Source organism: Nelumbo nucifera, chromosome 3 (assembly GCF_055504915.1).
Source record: "Nelumbo nucifera cultivar China Antique chromosome 3, China Antique-T2T, whole genome shotgun sequence".
Lineage (NCBI taxonomy): Eukaryota > Viridiplantae > Streptophyta > Magnoliopsida > Proteales > Nelumbonaceae > Nelumbo > Nelumbo nucifera.
In genome coordinates, this window is record NC_142651.1 from 18425140 (window position 1) to 18445822 (window position 20683).

The 20683-nt window shown below is 38.1% G+C and overlaps 1 protein-coding gene across 8 annotated transcripts; it reads right to left on the reverse strand.

The window, feature by feature from the left end:
- Positions 1-9047: 9047 nt before the first annotated feature.
- Positions 9048-18806, reverse strand: LOC104599748 (squamosa promoter-binding-like protein 6). 8 transcript variants are annotated; one of them, XM_010262434.2, is made up of 7 exons: positions 18579-18805; positions 18460-18503; positions 18278-18359; positions 17361-18147; positions 16402-16514; positions 11604-12500; positions 9048-9328 (listed from the first exon to the last, which is right to left on the reverse strand). In XM_010262434.2, the coding sequence occupies exons 4-6, from the start codon at positions 18029-18031 to the stop codon at positions 11623-11625; spliced, it is 1662 nt and encodes a 553-aa protein (XP_010260736.1). In that variant the 5' UTR covers positions 18032-18147; positions 18278-18359; positions 18460-18503; positions 18579-18805; the 3' UTR covers positions 9048-9328; positions 11604-11622. The 8 variants fall into 8 exon arrangements, with proteins under 8 accessions (XP_010260736.1, XP_019053920.1, XP_088756634.1 ...); XM_019198375.2 differs by having other exon boundaries at positions 9048-9321; positions 18579-18784; XM_088900508.1 differs by having other exon boundaries at positions 9048-9321; positions 16411-16514; positions 18579-18783.
- Positions 18807-20683: the final 1877 nt, after the last annotated feature.

Here is a 20683-nt window from a genome sequence, read left to right on the forward strand (position 1 = left end):
CAAATTGATTTGCCGGATTTCTAAACTTGATCGATCTTTTTAAAATTTCTTTTCCAGTTGTTCAAATTAACACCTATGAATACGTGATGTTAGATATGCTGCATGCCATTGTTCTTTATTATTATTATTATTATTATTTGCAAAATTGCTGAATGACAATAAGGGAAGAAATGCAAATTGGAAAACTGCTCTCAAATTTTATAGCCACCTATATTTGTCAATTATAGAAATGATGTACATATATAATTGATTCAACTTATTCGCATACATATATAATTGATGGCCTTGTGTGAAAGTTGCAAATGTTTGGTTGCACCGTTATACTAATAGATCATTTTATAATATTTTGGGTGTGGTTGCATTGCTCTAAATTCTCGTCTTAGTCCATCCAAGAAGTGCATCGGAGGCTCAGTTTGGGAAGAATGCAAATATAAATAGGTACAGCACAAAGTATTTTTAAACCTTGTATTTGCACTTTTCCCAGATGGAGACAGTGCAAAACCTTGTGTTGCTGCCAAATACGAGGCTGAGGGCAACAAGGGGATTTCGCTGGTGTCCGAGGCCAATAGGTTTGACTTGTAAACAAGAGAAGAATACATGTCAGATGCCCTGGGTGTTATCCCAAGGGTAGAGACTCCGACTGTTAAGTTAGTCGAGTGCTTAAAAGGGGTCAGACCAGGCTAGAAACGAGGGCCCAAAGCTTAGTCCTTAATAGGCAAGAATGATTCTCTTGGGATTTTGAATGTCATTGCAAGTGTCTTTACCTTGAGATGTGCACCCTCTTTTATACTTGACCTTGCCTTGGAGTGGTTGGAAGCAGTTGGTGATGTATAGCCAGGATTTGATTTGATTGATGCCACGTGGTGCGATCCGAGGCCCACCAAGTATCCCTACATCACCTTGCATGCTATATTTTTAAACCTTATATTTGCAAATTGCACTATTTCTAAACTGAGACAAAAAATTTTGGTCTTGTAAATTAGAAGAGGTATAGAGAGTTAAAAGTTAAAACTATATCATCCTTCTATGTTAAAACTTTGTCAATATGGGGATCACTCAGCTGGCTGGTATCAACCATTCGTTATCAATTTGTTTTTCTTATAGATTGGAAAATATACTTTGTTTCCATTTTTGAAAGTTTTTTCCCATTTTCTATAAATTTTTGGGAAACGAGATCAGTTAAAAAATTACATGAATAACAAAATACCCCATATTTTAACTTTTTGTAATAAATAACAATGGTTTATTCTTTTGTCTTTTTAACTATGAAATGCGAATGCACCCCATTTATCAGAGAAGGAAGGTTCCCAAATCACTCTTATAATGCATTTCTTTTAGGGTTTTCATTTGAAACTCCCGACCTTTCTGACAAGGAGTCTCCGAGGCACCAAAAGTCGGAGTGAGTTTAAGTCAAAAAGTTGGCCGATTATAACTCTGGAAACATCTATCATGCGAAAAGGATATAGTATCGAAAGAATTTTGATCAGTTAAAATGTACCCATGCATGAATTTTAATCAATAACACCTGATTGACTACCACGTTTATGATTTAAAACAGTGGTGATGCATTTTAGGGATTGAATCTGTAATGTAGGATTAATATAACCATCAAACCCGGACCTAAGCATACATTAAGTAAGATATATACCTTGAACATGTAAATGCGTGGCCACATATAAGTACAAAACATGTTTGAGATGTGGCTGTATCATCTCATGGGTAGCAGATCTGCTCTCTATTTGATGTCTTACGTGCACGAAACTTCATATACAGAACATACTGTATTGCTCAAGGAATAACTTTTCAATCTAAAATTTTAAGCAGCTATGAAGTGAAAATAAGTTTTTATTCTCTAATAAGCCCTTTCAGGTGAAATCCCATTGGGTTTGAAGTGTGGACAAGTGAAGTGATGAAAAAGATATCGTCTCAAAAAACCATTCAACCTAAAAGCTTAAACCGTAAGAGCTGAGATGAGGTCCCTGAATGGGTTTTTAATTTTTTATTTTCTAACAAAGTTAAAACTTAAAACAACTCTAAGCAGACAAGATTTTCAACTGTTAGATGAGAATTTCTTATGTAGCGATGAATGTAAGTGCAAACGCAAGCCATTCACTAGAGAGTCTTGAAGCTTGCAAAACGATCCAAACGTCCACCATCTTTGTGGGCTGTTGTCTTGCCTCAGTAAGCACCTCCTCCCCTTACAGTAGAGTCCCCCTTTTGGGATTTCAAATCTATTAACTCCAAGCAACAGAATTGTTTCAATCAACTGTCCGGAAGTGGAGATGCATTCATCACAGTTAAGGGTATCAATGGTTTCGGATTGGACCCCCATCCAGTCCAAAATTAATTTGGACGGGTTGGATGGACCAGCAAGACATATTGGATTGGATCAATCCGGTCCAAAATATTTATTAGATTGGATTGAACCTGGTCCATCTGTAACAAATATTTATTGGATTGAGTTGGATTAAGACAATATATGGTCCACTGATATAAGATAAGAATATATATATATATCAATGGACCGGGTTTGGATTGAAACCAATCTAAATCGAAAGGAATTTCAAGAGATTGGATGGTTCAAACATTAAATTGGATCGGTCCAAATTAGTTCAACATTCATTAGATTGGATTAGACCTGGGCCATTTATAATGGACTCACATTAGACTGATTGGACTAAATCCTGTCCTATTGACTTCAATTTATGGCAGAAACTTTGTATAATCAGATGGGTATTGTGTTGCTGATTGTTCTCAAACACTAAGAGCAGAAAAACACCACACTACCAAGACCGTCAAGAATTTGAATTTGATGGAATCAATTAGGTGGGAGAGTCTGGTTTTGGAGAATGTCTGAAATCGTACGTATTCCTCTGGAAGTAGATTTATGTAAAGGACGGGATGAACGCAAAATCCAAGGGAGCTACTGTGCATGAGTAAGATAACGTGTTGGCTGGTGGTTTAGTGCCCCTTAGTTTGGTCCAAGTGTTACTCTCGAGGGGAGATCACATCTCCGCCCCACAGTCCCAATACATCCCTGTCGTGTATTGGGACTGGTATTATCATCGGGAGATATTCCCAATACTCGATGAAAATGTGCTGTGGGGCGGAGATGTAAACTCTCTGGAGGGGAGGTATATAAACACTAAACAGCCTGTAGCCTGCGTAGGTAATCCTTTCAAGATCAAAGCCAAATTAGTGCAGTGTTTGATGGCTTAGTAAGTTGGTAGGTCCCTCTGCTTTTTGGTTCATGTTTATGTCTTATATTTGTATTAGTATACCCCAAGAAAAAAATTCTTATATTTGTGATGTTTTTCTCCTCAATCGTTAATACTAGCCAGGAAAGGGTTATGGCATGAGTGAACTCATACTTAATTTGTGTCAAACTTTTGAGCACGAAGGTGCTAATTAAGGAGAAGCCTACCCACAAGACACCATAGTGTACATTGTTCCCCTTTCAAATAGAAAACTTATTAGTAGAGTTGAGAACTATCTGATCTAGACCTAGCTAGGCTCAGAATCCAATCTTTTCTTGAAGTTATGAGCCAGCTGCCAGCTCTCTTCAATACTAGAGAGTACAAAGTAGAAGAATTCGCAATCCTTGCTACATTTCTTGCGTAAGCTTTCATATTATTGTCCTTTTCTACTGTAGATAGTACTGGTCATTTTATAATGTCGAGCCAAGTTCTCTGGACCGTGGGATATTGACCATAAATTTTGTTTACTATATTTTTATTTTTATGGTCACTTGTCTAATGTGTTTAGTTTCAACACTTATATATTCTAGAACACTGGAAGACCGGGACACCAGTTCCTGGGTCACAGTTCTGTTCAGATATTGACGAGTTACACAGCTCAACCATTAAATCGTCATCGTCGCTAGGGAGCTTCGAGTCTGTACATTGAGCTCAATTTGGAAGGAGCACGTACACAAATATGTAGAGTGCAAAACCATGTAGTTTGAAAATAAACTCTGGGGCAGTGTCAAGTTAATACCCAAACTTCAAAGCCTATCACCAGTATCCAAATTTTGGAAAACTGTCAATTTAGTTTAAAACGGATAATGGCATGTAAAATGATACAAATGCCCTTTGAGCATCGTCTAATTTTCTTTACAAGGCCCTTTGGTGAAAATGACACAATTGACATGTTTTGAAACTAAAGGCCGGTGAATATTTGTTAAGGATGGAAACTATTGAAGGTACTGGTGGAAGAAAGCAACCAGGTGAACTGGTTCAAGTTTTCTCAGCTCAGTTCCAGTTACTGTATGCTGGGGTTTATCTCATACAGTTATGCACTTGTACTAGCTTGTTAAGCATAAATTCTGGAACACCTTTGTCTTGGAATGGGTTTTTGTCATTCGACTGCTTGAAGAGAACAATGGCCTTTTCTTTAATCTTCCTGTCCTGCCCCTAGTTTGTTAAGTCACAGCCTGTTTCAACTGCAATGAATCTGCAACTTGCTTGAACATAAATCCTGGGTGTCTCTTTCCCTTTAAATTGATTATTTGCATTCTAATTGTTTGATCATTTTCCCTAAGGCTGCATTTGGAAACGATGCAAATGGAGTGTAAATCTCGGTTCAGGGTTAATTTGATTTGCACTCTGGTTCATTTTTGCCTATATTTAGCAACATTACATTTATGCATTAATAAATGACAGACCAATGCATATTTACATTGATAATAAGATGTAAAAGTACATCAATAAAAAAGAAGTAAATTTGCATTCAAGTGGGCTTTTGATAAAAAAAAACATATACTTTATTGAAACTCATGTTTGCGTCCATTGCAGATAAAAGTCCATTTGGTAAGAAGGTAAATTTGTCAATGCAAAACTAAACCAACTTTACAATTTATATGAACCGTTTTACACTACATATTTACATTCAAACTTATTTGCATCGTTTCCAGACACAACCTAATAAAGAAATTAATGGATCTATTGTTTCTTTTAATTTCATAATAACCAATTGGTAAAGAATAATTAATCTTGTTACCCAATTCTTCCTCCAATTATAATATCTAATAAAATTAAGGGACAAGCTGGAATCTACCCCTCACAAAAACCCATTCCAAGACAAAGGTGGTCCAGAATTTATGCTTAACCTGATTTCAACTTTCATCTTTTGATGTTACGCTTAAGCTGGTACAAGTGTATAACTGTATGATAGAAATCCCAGCATACAGTAACTGGAACTGAGCTGAGAAAACTTGAACCAGTTCACCTGGTTCCTTTCTTCCACAAGTACCTTCCCTAGGCGGATCCAGCTGGGTAAGCCCAATAACGAAGAGCCACTGTTAAACTAGCTAAACCATGGAATTATATATGATTCGGACTCGAGGTCTGTTATAGATGAGCTTTAAGAGATTTCAACAGCCATGTGTAGGCATGCAATAATATATGTTGGGAGGAAGTTGTTTCTGGTTTCTTGTCATTTAGTTACTTTTCATCTACTCTGGTTTAGTTTTACTTTCAAGGAAGAAGACAATGAATAGTATTTTCTTTAAAATGATACTTTTGAGATTTCAAAATGTTATAAATCACATGTGACATCATGCCCATCAGTTAATTGATGAACTATTAATGTCAGGTACTGAATTAATACTTTCAAAAGTTTGGGTATTACACCGACACATTTTAAAGTTTGGCACATTTCAAAGTTTCGTTTATATTATTTTGCAAGTATTTGTAGTCCTTCCAAACTGAACCTTGGTTTCAAATGTGCCTAAATGGCCATACAAGGCAAAACTTTCTATAAAGATTTCAACCAAGGTTTAAAAATATCAATAGGTATTGCATTGTATTATAAGGTGATCAATACTTTGAAATACTAGGAATTTGAGGCTTTAAGATGTATCCATTATTCAAAATCTTATCTGTCAATTATTGGGCTGAAAAATTAAAGAAAACAAATTATATATCCATTATTCAAAATGCTCAATACGCTCTGCCATTAAACTGTGTCTCAGCAATTTAAATATGTGTTTTGATCAAAGGAACCTTCTACCCATCATCATTCGTCTTAAATAAATTAAGGTACTACCATACCCTTGTGACACCAGAGCTTTTGAATGTTTCTACTTGGGGCCACATGGCCATTTAATTGATGGCTTAATGGATGAACTGAATGACTTGGTTATTTTGTCATTTAGTACATTCCAGTATTTTGGAATGGGCGTATCAGGGGTTTGATCAACACATGATTTTTATTAAGGATCCGTTTGATTTATAATCAGAATCGGAATGTAAATTAAAATGGTCTATTCTTATAGTCTTCTTGATTAAAAATAATGGAAATAAAAATTAAAATCAACAGAAATGAGATTTCAAGGGAAGGGCAAGAAATGACCATTCCCTCAAATGGAAAAACATCATTCCCACAAGAATAAAAATGAGATTCCAATTTCACCAAACAGTTGGAATCGAAATAGCTCATTCCGATTCCGATTCCAGATCCCTATTCCTGCAAACCAAATGGGACCTAAGTATTTTCCCAAAATTTTACAGCTGGTTGGTCTTATCAAGGAACTCGGATTCAGTCCACAAGACGGTGTTCACACTATACTCTGTACTTGTATTAAGGATATCTCTGTACTTGTATAAGCACCCTTTTGTGAGGGCTGAATCCAATCTCCTCGGCAAGGTCTATGTCCTAAAAACATGAAGTCTTAAAATATTTAAGATTTCAAGTATCGGAGCCAGCGCCATACAATCCAATATGCCCAATACACCCTGATACGTGATGAAAATTTAATCCTGCTTTTAATTGGATTAAATAGTCATATTAACAAATACCCAAAGGCATCGTAATCAACCCAAACATGCCATTCAGCTAACCATAAAGATCTCAAGGCCCTACAAGTCATTCAGTTCAGACACTTCAGCCAACAGTTCCTAAATCCTAAGGAGCTTCAAATTGGCCTCAACATCTCTCTCTCTCTGCAATCTTTATCTGCTTAGTCGACATAAAATATTCAGCCTTCTCACTTGTGACCATACAACTCAAAAGCTGGATCACCTAAGAGATGATCAAATATTCATTCTCCTAGTAGGTTGATTTGCTGGGGGGTCGAGTTTTTTACAACTATGGTTTAATCTTGTTAAAAAAGGAGATTCGTTGCAACTCAACTGCTTAACCTTTATATCTTGATGTTGGGCATCTGATATATGTTCTCATGTCATTTTCGGAGAGAATACATGTTTGCACGAGTTAATCATAGATGAATCTCAAGCTTCGGATGAAGCTAGTTCCGCCCAAATCAGCCCCTGAGCTGAACTCATAACAAGAATCTAGAAAATGAAACATCCTAAAGCTAATGCCTAAAAAAGTAGTTGAGGTCAGCTTAGGTGCTCTTTTTATTCTTTTTTGTCTTTATTGGATGGATGGATGGGTGGGTGTGGCCTACTGCCCTGCGGGCATCTGTGGGGGCCGTGTTGGGGGCTAACAGTGGTGGAAATGGCTTCACAATTCACATGAGATAAGATGCTCAATGCCTCGAAATGGAATAGATATTATATTGTTAATGAATAGAAAACTACTTGGTGCTAACAGGAAATTGCAATAAACATATCTTTAATCTTTGTCTTTTAACAAAAACGCCACCCCAGATTGCAGATTGCTGATGGAGAGCCGAGAGCTGGACAAGAAAAGTGTTTAGAAAGTCAAATGTTTGTGGTTGGTACTTGACCAAATTGCAGACTCGAGGCTTCTGAGGACCTGAGGTGGGGGAGGCTGTCCATGGTTTCTACTTTAAAAAAAAAAAAAAAAAAGCGGTGTCTGCGGGGCTCTGCACTCTGCAGATTGAATTTGGGAGTTGAGGCAGTTAAAGGGCATTAATTTTGAGGGTTTCATGGGGACCCGAAGCTGGCAAGGTGTGTCAGATCTGTCGGATATCCAAACTACATCCACCACAGTCCTTAGGTGTCAAATTTTAACTCATTATTTGACAGCAGAGACGATCCCCAGCTCGGAAACCGACCAATTCAAGATTCAACAACCTAACACTGATGCTTCCAATTCCAATGTCCTAATCCCCAGTCCCCACCACATCATCGTCTGATGTCTAAAATTCTGTTGATTGGGTATAGAAATTATATGTATAACATGGTTCCAAGTGTCAATACGTATCGGTTTTTAGGGTCTCCGAAACGCTATATACAAGAATTTAGGGGGTTCCTTTAAGAACGGTTTCTATATGTTTAAACAGTTTAAAACATAAGACCCCCTCCTAGCCCAGCATTTTATCTTTGAAATACTAACTGAAAAAATAAACCAAAAAAAAAAAATGAAGTATCGGTGTTTAAAAACACATAACACAATTTTTGCCTACGAGTCTAGATACTTTGAACCATGATACATAATTAAAATGGTGAATGGTAGAGGTTGAAGAGATGGCTTGACCAGCCTACTCTGCTTCTCAAAGCAAATTAAGATTTATAGATTTATAAAATATACATTCTCTTTTAATGCTAAATCCAATTTTAAATAATTGGATATCTTGGGGATGCTATAAATGAAAAGGGTGATATTAAGTGTTGTAACAGGAATAAACAAAGGGAAAATAAAACTACTCTATATTGCTAACGACATCAGGATCTAATCCACTTGAGGATTAACCTTAACACCTACTGGAGTCATTAAGGAATGTTTTGATGATTCATTTAATCATCTCTACTTCTGTGTATATCACCAGCAAAGGTGACATCAGCATCATCACAACAGAATTAGCATCAGCAGAGACTAGACATTCATGAAAAGTTAGACTCCTAATATAATCTATATGAGATGATACTTCTTTTGTATCTATACCATATTCTCAGAATTTGTTCTTACCTTTTCTTTTCCATAATCTTCTTAAATTAAAAAAAAAAAGGGCCTTGCATAGATAACCATATTTTACCTGAGTTTTGATTTCATTGAGTATAATTCCCAGGCAGGCAAGTAAATCCAAAATAAACTAAAAAGGATATGTTTTATCAATGATTGACTGCCTGTTTTGTGGAATTTACTTAATTAGGTCCCTTGAAGCAGAATAGAGATGGAAATTCTGGAGAACTGAAAGAATTAGTTTTTGAGAAATTGATGAGATTGTACACATTGATCAAAGTCCCAAAGCCAAAAGTAGCTTTTGTTATTCACAGATTAGGAAAGGCATGGCTACTTGGTTGTGTTTCAAGCATAGGTGGAAGAGCAGTTACCAGTATGTGCAAAAGTAGAATGGTAGATAGAGTTTCTCCTTGTCTGCTTAGGAGTAGTTCATCCATGTTAGTTCAAAGGATCAGACGAAACATTCCTTTAATTGCCACATCCTTTAGCAACCTGCACTCTTTTCAGATAGCAGCAATTTCATTAATCTTAAGGAAGAATCATGATTCAAGCAAGCTGTTCTACATATAGAAGACAGATTCAGAACAGTCCATGTAAATGGCGAGTTGTGCAAGAAATCAATGTAACAGATAAACCTACATTTTTCCCTTTCACAGTCTTGGAAGTTTGGGGTAGACCAATTCCTCCCAGGGTAGGTGCTTTCTGCTGGGAAGCTATCCTAAAAAAGTGTAACACTTGTGACTTACTTCAAAAGAAAAGGCCTAATTGGTGTTTATCCCTGCACTGGTGCATCCTATATAAGAAGAATGGTGAGAGCTGCTTTCACTTATTAGTTTCCTGTCCTTTTGTATCAGAAATCTGGTGTTGGTAGAGGTGTAAATCGGGTCGTGCCGCCCGTGGCCTGGCATGGCCTGACCCGACTTTGGACTGGCCTGGCACGACGGCAAGCAGGTCGTGCCAGGCCCGGCACAATCGTGTGGGCTGTGTTGGGCCTGGGGTTTTAGGTTCACAGCCCTGCCCGGCCCAGCACGACCCATATATATTATTTATATATTATATATATAATATGTTTATATTTATATATATATATAATATATTATATTATATAATAATATAGTATATAATATATTAATAAAATAAATAATTATTTTCAATTTTATTATACTAATTTATTTAATTATTGTATATATAAGCAATTGTATACACAAAATTCATATAAAATTAAAATTTTAAGTTTTTTTTTTCACTTTTTTAAATATAGTTTTCACCCGGCCCATGGCCCGACCTGGCCCAAGGCATGACCCACAGGCCATCCCAGCCCACAGACCCGCACGGTCTTGGGCCATGGGCCATGCCGGGCCGACCCCCAAGTTATCCTAGGGGAGGGCGGCATGGCCCAAGACGGTCCACAGGCTAGCACGGCACGACCCACACTTTGCACGGGCTGGCACGGCATGACCTGTTTTACACCTCTAGGTGTTGGTTTTTCTCTCTTTTTGGTTGCATGTGGCCCTCCCCTCTCCAAATGTGCAAAGCTTGTTTAACTCAAAAAGAGGTAAAAGTTTGTGGAGATGTGTAAGAGCAGCTATATGCTGGACGGTGTGGGAGGAAAGAAATCTAAGAACATTCAACGAAAAAGAAAGAAACAAGAAAGCCATAATTGAATTAATCTCTGTGACGGTGGTACATTGGGTCAAGACTATGAAGCTCTTTGAAGGTTACTCAGCAAGAGATATCATTAGAAATTGGAAAGAAGTGGCTTGGTCTGCTCCCTTGAATACTTCCCCTATTCTAGCTTGGACTCCTCCAACTATGGGGTTCATTAAGTTGAACTTTGATGGCAGCAGCGAAGGAAACCCAGGCCCTTCGGGTATAGTTGGAGTGTTCAGGGAAGAAGAAGGTCAAATTATTGCAATGTTTTCAGGTCCTATAGGTTGGGGGGATTCTCTGAGAGCTGAAATTTTAGCAGTTTTGGAAGGCATTAAAAGAGCCCAGCAGCTGAATATTAAAAATCTGCTGGTGGAAGGCGACTCTAGGCTGCCTGTTAGTTGGCTGCAGAAGCAAGACTTAAGTCTGTGGAAGTTCTCAAATGAGAAAAAGAAAATTAACCAGCTAACTCAGAACATGGAAATTCAGTTTCGGACTTTCAGTGGTCCAAGAGGAGTGCTAATTCTATGGCAGATTCTTTGGCCAAACAAGGGGTGGGAAGAGCTATCTCTTTTGGGCATTGCTGTAATTTGATTTCTAATTTTAGGGAGGGTTAAGTGATTTTACCCCTCCCTGTTGTAACTTTCTCTTTTCTATTCCTCTTAATAAAAGTTTCTGTTATTGATTCAAACAAAAAAAAAACCTACATTTTGCCATATTAATATTGTCTAGCATCTTTTACGTTTTAGAACTATGGAAATCAATTAAAGCAATAACTCCACTTCTGTTGTGTGTGTGTATCAAAGTTTGAAAACCTTCAAAGAGTGACAGAAAAGTAAGTCAATCTACTTGTAAAAGCTCACCAACATTAGCTACACAAGCCCCATTCCCACTAATGTAAAAGAATTAAAATCTAGGTAGTATGCCAATCTACTTGGCCAAACACTTCATTTCTAAATTCACATATGGTTATGAGATTACAAAAGCAATACTTATGGAGCATTGAACCTGGCCTCTCATGATGTGCCCCTTCAAATCTTAATAAATGCTCAATCAAGGCCAGCCCAAGTTGCACCCAGTGCAATTTCAAGTTACAATTAGAAGCATTCAAGGGGAAGTTATAATACCTTGTTGCTGTCGTATTTCTCAATTGATGGGAAGGCAGCAGAAGACATCGTTCTCCTGCTTCACTTGCAGGGAATGCCTCTGATGCTCTACACGTTGAAGCTGTGATGACAGTTGAAGAAGACCAACAGTAGAACTATGTCCATGAGAGAAAGAATCCTTGGCCACCATAAAGTCTGGTCCTTGGAAAATTCCATCTGTACGGACTTCAAAGTTGACAGCATTGCTTGGATCAGAGACCAAAACAGGCTCTATTTGATCAACATCCAGAGAGTTCATCTCAGAAGAAGAAAACCTGGTTGATGCTATAATTGTTGAGGCCTGTGAGGTTACTCCTAGAAATTTTTCAGGAAGTTGGCCAACACTGTATTGAGAACGGCTTCCTTGGATAATCAGAGGACGAGCCATGGGAATTCCTGATGAATGAGTTGATGAGTTCTGTGATTGAGATGACAGAAGAGAGAGAGCACAACCAGAGTCTGAGACCCTGGATAATCCTTGAATAGTTGAAGCTGTATCAAAAACAGTGAAGTCTTCACTTCCTGATGAGGTATTCCTAAACAATGATCTTGGGGCTGAATTTGAGCCTGCAAAATCATGTGGATATCTACTGCCATTCTCCTGAAAAATGCTTCGTGGTGTTGTATCAATTCTGTTGCTATGCAAGGAAGGATATGGTTTTTCCATGCAATATGGAGGGAGCAAAGATTTCTGGTGCAAATTCCCATCTGTGATGGGTAGTGCTGACTGAGGGCTATATGCGGCTTCATCTTCTAATTTTATGTTCCTAGACCAATTACTGTTTTCGTATTTCACTGGGCGCAGCATGCCATTTGGAAATATATCTGGGAAGATAAAGGATGATTTTGTTGATAATGGAGTCCCCAGAAACCTGCTACCTGTAGATCCACCACAACATTAGGATGGAATAAAAAGTTTTGTTCTAAAAATATGTTAAATACATTACTACAGGTACAGACATCTTGCAAATTACTTCATAATCATATTTTCAGGAAGCACAATTTGAGGCAGTAATATCCAGATGCCAAGCCCGGTCAGAAGAAATTGAAAATTGCTACATGATGACCAAATGACATGTTAAAAGCACAAACCATCTTTTTGGTGATGCCTTACTGATTTGTTTGTTTACTTGTTTATTTTACTATTTTTTTCTTTGTAGGATTTTTTTGGTGGTGGGGGTAGGGAGGAGGGATTTGTTATGTTGGTAACATACACTTGATATGCCTCTAATGGGGACAAGGGGGCAATTACTTGGTGTAATAGTAAAATCCTGGGCTGGCAAGGGTGAGAACACGGGCTCAAGTCTGGGGGCAACCACTGAGTGATTGAAAATTTGACAAAGGTTACGACTGTACCTAGTCTACCCCTCCCAAGACCCCAGATAGTTGGGACCAACATTGGGTAATGTGGTAGACTTTTTATGCTCTTAACCAAGGTTCAAAATATCGATACGCCTGATATGCCGGTAGAGGCATATCGGGCTGTATCAATAGTCTATTTTTGTTTTTTTTTTTTCAAATCCGGTTCAGAGGAGCCGGTTTAAGGTCCATCCACCCCCTGAACCGGTCAAAACCCCGAAACACCCTATGTAGGGGCATATCGGGAAGCTCCCGATACAATACGTATTAGACGATACGGGCCGGTACGTATCAATACTTTGAACCTTGCTCTTAATCAAGCTAGAGTAAGTTTATGCTAGAAGAGCTGAAACCATGAAGGTTTTTGGTTACAACCACCTAGGTGACCTATTTCAATATGTTTTACATGTATTTTAGCAGCTTTTCTCTAATTTCATATTTCATCTTTACTTTTTTTTCTTCTCTCTCTATTAGATAATTCACCATGTTACTAACAAAAAAAGATCCCTGTACAACTAGAGGCCGTACAATGGGAATACAAAAGATTTCCTATTCCATACAAGTCTACTATCCCCTGACTGTTTAGAAAAGCTTTTCTCTTATTTCCTTTGCATATTTCATTTTTGCTTTCTTTTTCAGTCTTCCACATCTCACTCAAACACGGCGAAAATCCCAATTCAAGTAGCAAATACCAAAGAATTAGGGTTAAACCCCCCCCTGCACAAAAAAAAAAAGAAAGTAATATAATTTTCCATGACAGAAGTGGTTGACACATTTAAATTCTCATTCTAATATACTTTTCCTTGGAACTGAGATCTGCTCCTCACAGCCACATTGCACCATGTATTGGGAACATCTCCCATGAATAATGATATACAAGTACAGTAGGTGCTCCCGGTGTGTGGCTGAAACATGCTGTGAGGTCGGTGTGAGGAGCAGATCCAGACCCTTTTCCTTGAGAATGTGATACCCTGGAAGATGAATGAATTATTGAGAGGTTAAGTGGAGTTGAAACTTGATTTTGGATCTTCTCACTTTAAGAAGGTTCCTAAATGTAGCCTTAAAAGAGAAGCACAAAATCTGCACTTAAAAAGAGGAGTTGAAAAGTTGCATTTTTGTTAATTTGTGATTCAAAGATGGGGTAGTTGGTCCTTCATGACTTAAAACCTTAAGCTTAGCTCTTTAGAAATGGCATGTTCTTCTTCCACTCTAAATCTTTTTTGTTATCTAATAATCTATTACTTTAACTTACCGTTGTTTTTCCTTATGGGTTTTATCAACCTTTTGGTACAATACATTTAGATACTCAAAGTAATCAAATCAATCCAAGACCAACTTCTCAAATGTTAATCATCCTTGTTGCTTAAAGATCAAGTACCCAAAAATGAACCCACATATAACCTATAAACCCTCAACTTTGAGACTCTTAGCAGAGTCATACCTCTTAAGTCATTTTGGCCACCAAAATCTGCACCAATGGACAATTAGAAACTATAGGATCCTCTTAAGTTGTAACCCTTATTGTCGTAATTTAGGTCCTGATTTTTCTGCTTTGACTAGGACTCCCAAACTTGAAACCCATTCCCATCCATCTGACTCAGAATCCAGTTTATTTTTATTCTCATCCCTGTAGATACTATATTATAGTCTTCCTATTAAAACTCTTTATGCTCCTAATAACATCTACCCCTTTATTCACTATTCTCTGACATATTTAAAAGCCAATAAAACTAAAATTTGCTCAAAACCTCAAAAGCCCTAACCATGTCAAACCCTAGAAAACTAGTTTGTCCTACTGATATAGACCTATATCCATGAACTGCATGGAGACCGTATACATTTTGACCAAGAAGCAAGGAGTTTTTCTGCCTAATTTCCTGTTGTTCTCAAGTATCAAGAAACCATATGCGACCTTACAAGATTGGTCTCCAAAATCATCAGATAAGTTTAGTACATCTTCGGTCATCAGTGATTATATATCCTTATTTAAGACAAATGTGTATGGAAGGCTTAATCAGTACAAAGAGATGAAGCTCTGTTTTGCAACTATGAGATTGTTAATTAGATGCTTGACATGTTATTTTTTCCTTAGGAGAATTTATAAAAGAAGCAAAAAATCCATTGCAGCCAGAGGAGCATCATAACAGTTACTGAAAATATTAACAGTTTCAATAAGTACTAACTACAACTTATAGAAAACAGATGCCTGCCAAGTCCATCATCATGAGCCAAAGATTTCAACAAACTCATCCCAAAAGAACATCCAATATATTTGACCTCAACTCAACTTGGCTTTAATCCCAACCATCTGGGGTTGCTTACATGAATCCTTTCCTGCCATCATCAGTCATGTTTTATGTCAAGTTGTAAGCTCTTGGTTCATTTCTTACCACTTCAGCACCCATTTTCATTGGTCTACCCTTTCTCTTTTAGAGCCTTCTACTTGCACCAAGTCACCCCTTGCCGGTGCTGTTATTGGTTATTTATACACATGGTCAAACCATCTAATACACTTGAATTATAGCCCTGGAACCTATCGCATGGGATTCTTAATACATGGACAAATTACTAGCTAAATAACTGCATGTTTTTGATAGACTTCAAAAATGCTCATAAAGAGAACCATAATGTACAAACTATCTTTGCATCGGAAGATAAGAAAAATCAACAGTAAACTTGACCAAAAAGTAATAATAACAATATCTTTTCAATAATAAAAAAAGAAGATGGACAGCCCAGTGCATGAGGCTCCCGCCAATGCAGAGTCTCCTTTCACCAGAGATCCCATTTGCAAGAATTCACATCTGCGCCCCACAGCATATCCCAACCGTATATTGGGAACATCTCCCACTGACAACTTAGGGAGATGTTCCCCATGCACGCTGAGATGTGCATGTGGGGTGTTTGTGGGGCGCAGATGTGATCTCCATTTGCAAATCTATCTCTTCAAGAGTCGGAAAAGGACATAGATGTCAGAGAAATTCTGCTCCTTTAAAGTTCAGTACAACTACAATATGTACATCAAAGTTAATAGAATCATTTTTTTTCATACCATATTAAATGGCAGCTACCATACTTTCAGTAGACAAACATAATATTGTAATAATGGCACAGAAGTAAGATAATCAAATAACTATTTTATGTAATTAGAATGAGAGATTACAAGGTGCGATGGAACTCCATCCCCCTGGCAGTCATATGGTCAATATGGCTTGACAGAAACCATTGTATTTTTGAGTGGGGAAAAAAAACAGTGGAAGCAATCATCAACATTACAGCCGATACCCTTTGGTCCTGGTTCACAACCCATGCACTCTTCAGGGATGTTCCTAGTCATGATTTGTATGTTTTTAAGTACTTTTTGAGCTCATAGTTTTTTGTTTTATCCAAATGCTTATTTTGGTAGAAAGTAGAAATTTACCACATTTACCAGATTGACTACCCAGTTGAGGCTTCCTGCGACGTTCATTGTGGCCTGCAAGGCGTTTCCGACAACTGCGTTTACCGTCATCGAACTCAGAAAGCAAATGAAACCTGGGTAACAATAAGATTTTCTGCATTAAAGGTATGTTTTTCTAAAAGAAAAAGTTTTATGTTATGCTGTTAATAAGAATCGAACTAATTTGACAGATTGGGCTCCAACCAACAAGATCACAACTGAAAGAAGAGAGTGAAGGACCAAGAAACAACCCCCACAAGTATTGGATTATAACCTGAAATGATATTGTCACTTATGAGATTGGCAAATTAAATTGGATCTCCTCTGGGTGTAATGTAATGTTTAATGCAACCAAATTTTATATATATATATATAACCTGAAATGATATATATCTTTTTTCTTTCTGATCAGTAAATCCCTCTATTTCTATTTGAGCTTTGACAAACAACAAAGAATTCTAAGAGTCCCTGGAGGGTTTTAAAAAGACCCGATGTCTGTTCCTGGCAATTTAACTTAGCAGTACCCTTACTGCATACCATGTTTTATGAAACCAAATGCAGCAAGAGAAACAAAATAAATTATAAAATTTTAGAAAACAAAAAAAAAAAGTAGATTGTGCCACCGTATTACATGGTTGGAGAGGTTCAACTTTTTTCACCCCAAAAGAATTGATGTTCTGATAGTAACTGATTTCTGCAAAATTCGTTATCAAAATTTGGAAGTGAAGTGATTAGATCACCCCCACCCTAGGGAAAAAAAAAAGTGAAAAAGAAAAACATCCAAAGAGAAAGAGAATGGAAACTAGTTAAAAGAGCCCGATCTGAGGAATGCCATATACCGGAGGTAAATAGCAAATACATTTCACTGAAAGTCACTTCAAAATGAACCAAGAAAAAAATAAGGCTACTTCAAAATGAAGTGCAGAGGGAAGAAGACCAACCTACTACACTGTTGACAGAACCTCTGTTCAACTCCATTCACGATAACTTTGGCAGTTTTAGAGTGAGCCTCGCAAACTTTGTGCCTCTTGTGGTAGTCCTTTGAGGAACTGAGATCCATTTCACAACCATGAACTTGGCAAAAGGGAGTCTGAGAATTCAAACTCGTCGTGCGAGCTCTTTTTGCAGGTACAGCTGATCTCACTGTGGACAGAATCGGCTTTTCTTTGGAGGATTCGCCATTCTGTGCATCTCTATAGTCAGCCAACCTCCCCAACTTCAAATCGATAAGTGAGGAGTCCCGGGTATTAGATTCCATGATAGAGCTTGAAAGCCTTGAACATGGCTCCTCTTCTCCGAATAATGCTTTCGGAGTAACCACACAAGAAGGAGAAGGCTCTCTTTCACTATTGGTCCTACCTCCCAGAAACCCGCCAATTTGGTTGTCAGGAAGTGGCTTCTTGATGGCTGCAGGGAAACCCAATTCCATGAATCCCTGGTTCTCGACGGCCGCTCGACTCTGAGCTAACATGGTGCTTTCGTAATTATAGGAGGGTTTCAAGTCCCAACCCGTGAACACTTTTCTACTTCTTGCAAGAGCGTCAGTAGGAGAAATCACTTCATCAGACAATACAAAACCCTTCCCTTCAGAACCATAGCTCCAAGACTCCATTAGTTGGAACAGAATCAGAAGCTACAGAGTTCACGTAAAAGTCGACCACAATTCAAGGAAGAAAAGCATCTCTTCCTCTTGCACTTTTACCCAAAATCCAGTTCCAAATTTAATGTCTGAGAACACACAGAGCGGAATGACAGAAGAAATGAAAACCCATTAAAGGGTGTCCACAGGACCAGAAACTTCAATACTCCATAAAGGGTGAAACATCACGGTTGCAGACAAACGATAAAAAATACCCACCTCGACTGTGCAGCTCAAAACCAGTTGGAACTTTCAATTTCTGACAACCCAGAGGAACAGAGAGAAAAATCAAAAGAAAAACCTATTAAAAGGGAAGAGAAATCAGATAACAAATCATCATTAAAGCTGCAGAAATCTCTAAAAAAAAGGAAAAAAGAAAATCAATTAGTTGCATATCTTACTTCTCTTTCAAACTTGGAAAACAAGATAAAATTCTCCTTGACCTCTGGAGCAGAACAGAAAATAAAAATCAGATACACTAAAATAGCAAGGAGAAACGCTTCAAGAGCCGTGTGCTTACCAGGGTCACAGTGACGTTATGGCCTTGTGGGATGAGGATATAACAAAGACAGTGAGAGAGAAGTCGACATGATTTCCACAACCCCCATGAAAAAGCTTTGTCGTGGCCTTTTTGTAGCTTTTTACCGAGAGCGAGAGGGGGGGGACTGAAGTGGGGAGAGAGAGAGGGGGGGGGGGGGGGGGGCAGAGAGAGGTGAATAAATTACATGCAACACCATCTGTTCACCCCGCTGTTGCAGGAGCACGACAGCACCCTAAAGAACCAACCATGCGTTCGAAATCTGAACCATCAGATCCTAATCTGCATAGAGATCCGTTCCATGGAGATCCATGCTAAATTTGTCAGCGGGCCCAGCACGTTGTGTTGGTTTCCTGGACGGCTGGCCCCTCGTTTATTGTCCAGTCAAAGTCTAACAAGTTCTGAAGAGTTGAGTTGTTCCCAAACATTTTGTCCTACTACATTACACAGCATCAGATCCCCCTTCGATCCGACCCGTCGGATAGCCCATCACACATCATGTGAGACAGCTTCTACTAAAATGAGCCGTGGGGCTGCATATCAGTTGGAGTCCCATAAGTCCATAAAACTGCGGCAAGAGAAGACAGACAAAACGGAGGATCATCAGCATTCAATGTGGACTTAAGACCTGAAACTGTGGGATCTACCCAGAAGCCAGAAATTAAAAATAATACTTAGCAACTGCTAGATATTGCTTCTGTAGGGGAAAGAAAGATGAGAGTGTGTCCTCAACCCCCGTCGTCCTACGTGGCTAAAACTAAAAAAGGTATCCACGTGGCAAACCAAGACTTCATGTTTTGAATAATGACTCAAATTTTACAGGTGGTCAGAACATGGGCACATCAAACAATAGGTGACTCAATAACTGCCCATATGGACAAGGCTTCCAGCTGGCAAATTCATGTATTATCAGTTTATAACATATAGAGTCAAAACACCAATTGTATACAGACCCTAAGAATAAAGAAACGGGTAGAGGGGTTGAGAGAGAATAGGAATGGTTTACCTACTCTTTGAAAGTCAAAATAAACTCTTGCAAACTGAATTTGTTTAGTTTAGAATGAATCGCATCTTTCCAAGTAAAAGATTCTGTAAATTGTAATGTAGGTCAATTAATTAGTTAATAGCAGACAGGTTTACCTCGGGCTCTAACTCTAATCTTGACCAAAGAATAGCAGCAGATAAAATATGAGTCTTAGGCAAAAATCTAAAAAAAAGAAAAAAAAAACAGCAGATAAAGATGTCAAAAAAGAGTTGAATTCCCATGACCAAAGCGAGCCCCTAGCTTCTGACTTGAGTAACCACTAAGAAATCCTATCTTCTCCATTAAGGAACCAGCAGAGCTAGGAGACAAAATGGGAATCGGAGGCACAAAATCAAAACCTCTTTCTCTCGGGACTGAGGTGGGGGCAGTGCAGGATACACGTGAGGCCCACTAGTCATACAGTTATGTGGGGTCGATCCTACCTCTATTTCGGCTTCGGGAGTGATTGCAAGTGACCATTTCAGCTACCGGGTCATGGTCTCATGGACGAGTTATGTTATGGAGTCTAGGCCTTATACTCAGTGTGAGAGAGTGAGAAAGGAAATCAATACTATCTTTTTATTATTAATTATCAAACAAAATGATATTGATCTATCTAATCACGAGATTATATCTTATTCTCACCCATTTTCACATGACAAATGAGGATATACAATTTGAAAGGAAATATGGTTCTTAACGGAACACAATGATGGGTCAGGGTCCATATGACCAACCCATTAAGACTGATTTGATTTGAGATTTTTCATTGCTGATTAGGATCCCAAATCAAGCATTGTGACTTTATCGGATCGATGTTTTGAGAATGGCCGACTCACAAAACGCATTGTAAAGAAGCGGGATGTAGAAACAAAGGCCGGTTGTGAAGAATTGGAGTCTTATTTGAATGAGGAATAGGCATTACTTATTCCTTTCTTGGGAATGAAATCTCATTATTGTTGATGTCAATTTTCATTTCTATTCTTCTCAAGATCAAACAAACTATGGAAATAGACCATTTTGATTCCAATTCCAAAGGATTCTATTTTCAATTCTAATTTCA

Excerpts from the sequence above, each read along its gene's own strand:
- LOC104599748 (XM_010262443.2), bottom strand. The coding sequence starts at position 18,031 with ATGGAGTCTTGGAGCTATGGTTCTGAAGGGAAGGGTTTTGTATTGTCT. Across the intron at positions 16,515-17,360 it reads TTCTGTCAACAGTGTAGTAG|GTTTCATTTGCTTTCTGAGT; the intron begins GTTGGTCTTCTT and ends ATTGTTACCCAG. Across the intron at positions 12,501-16,401 it reads TAGTCAATCTGGTAAATGTG|GTAGCAGGTTTCTGGGGACT; the intron begins GTAAATTTCTAC and ends GTGGATCTACAG.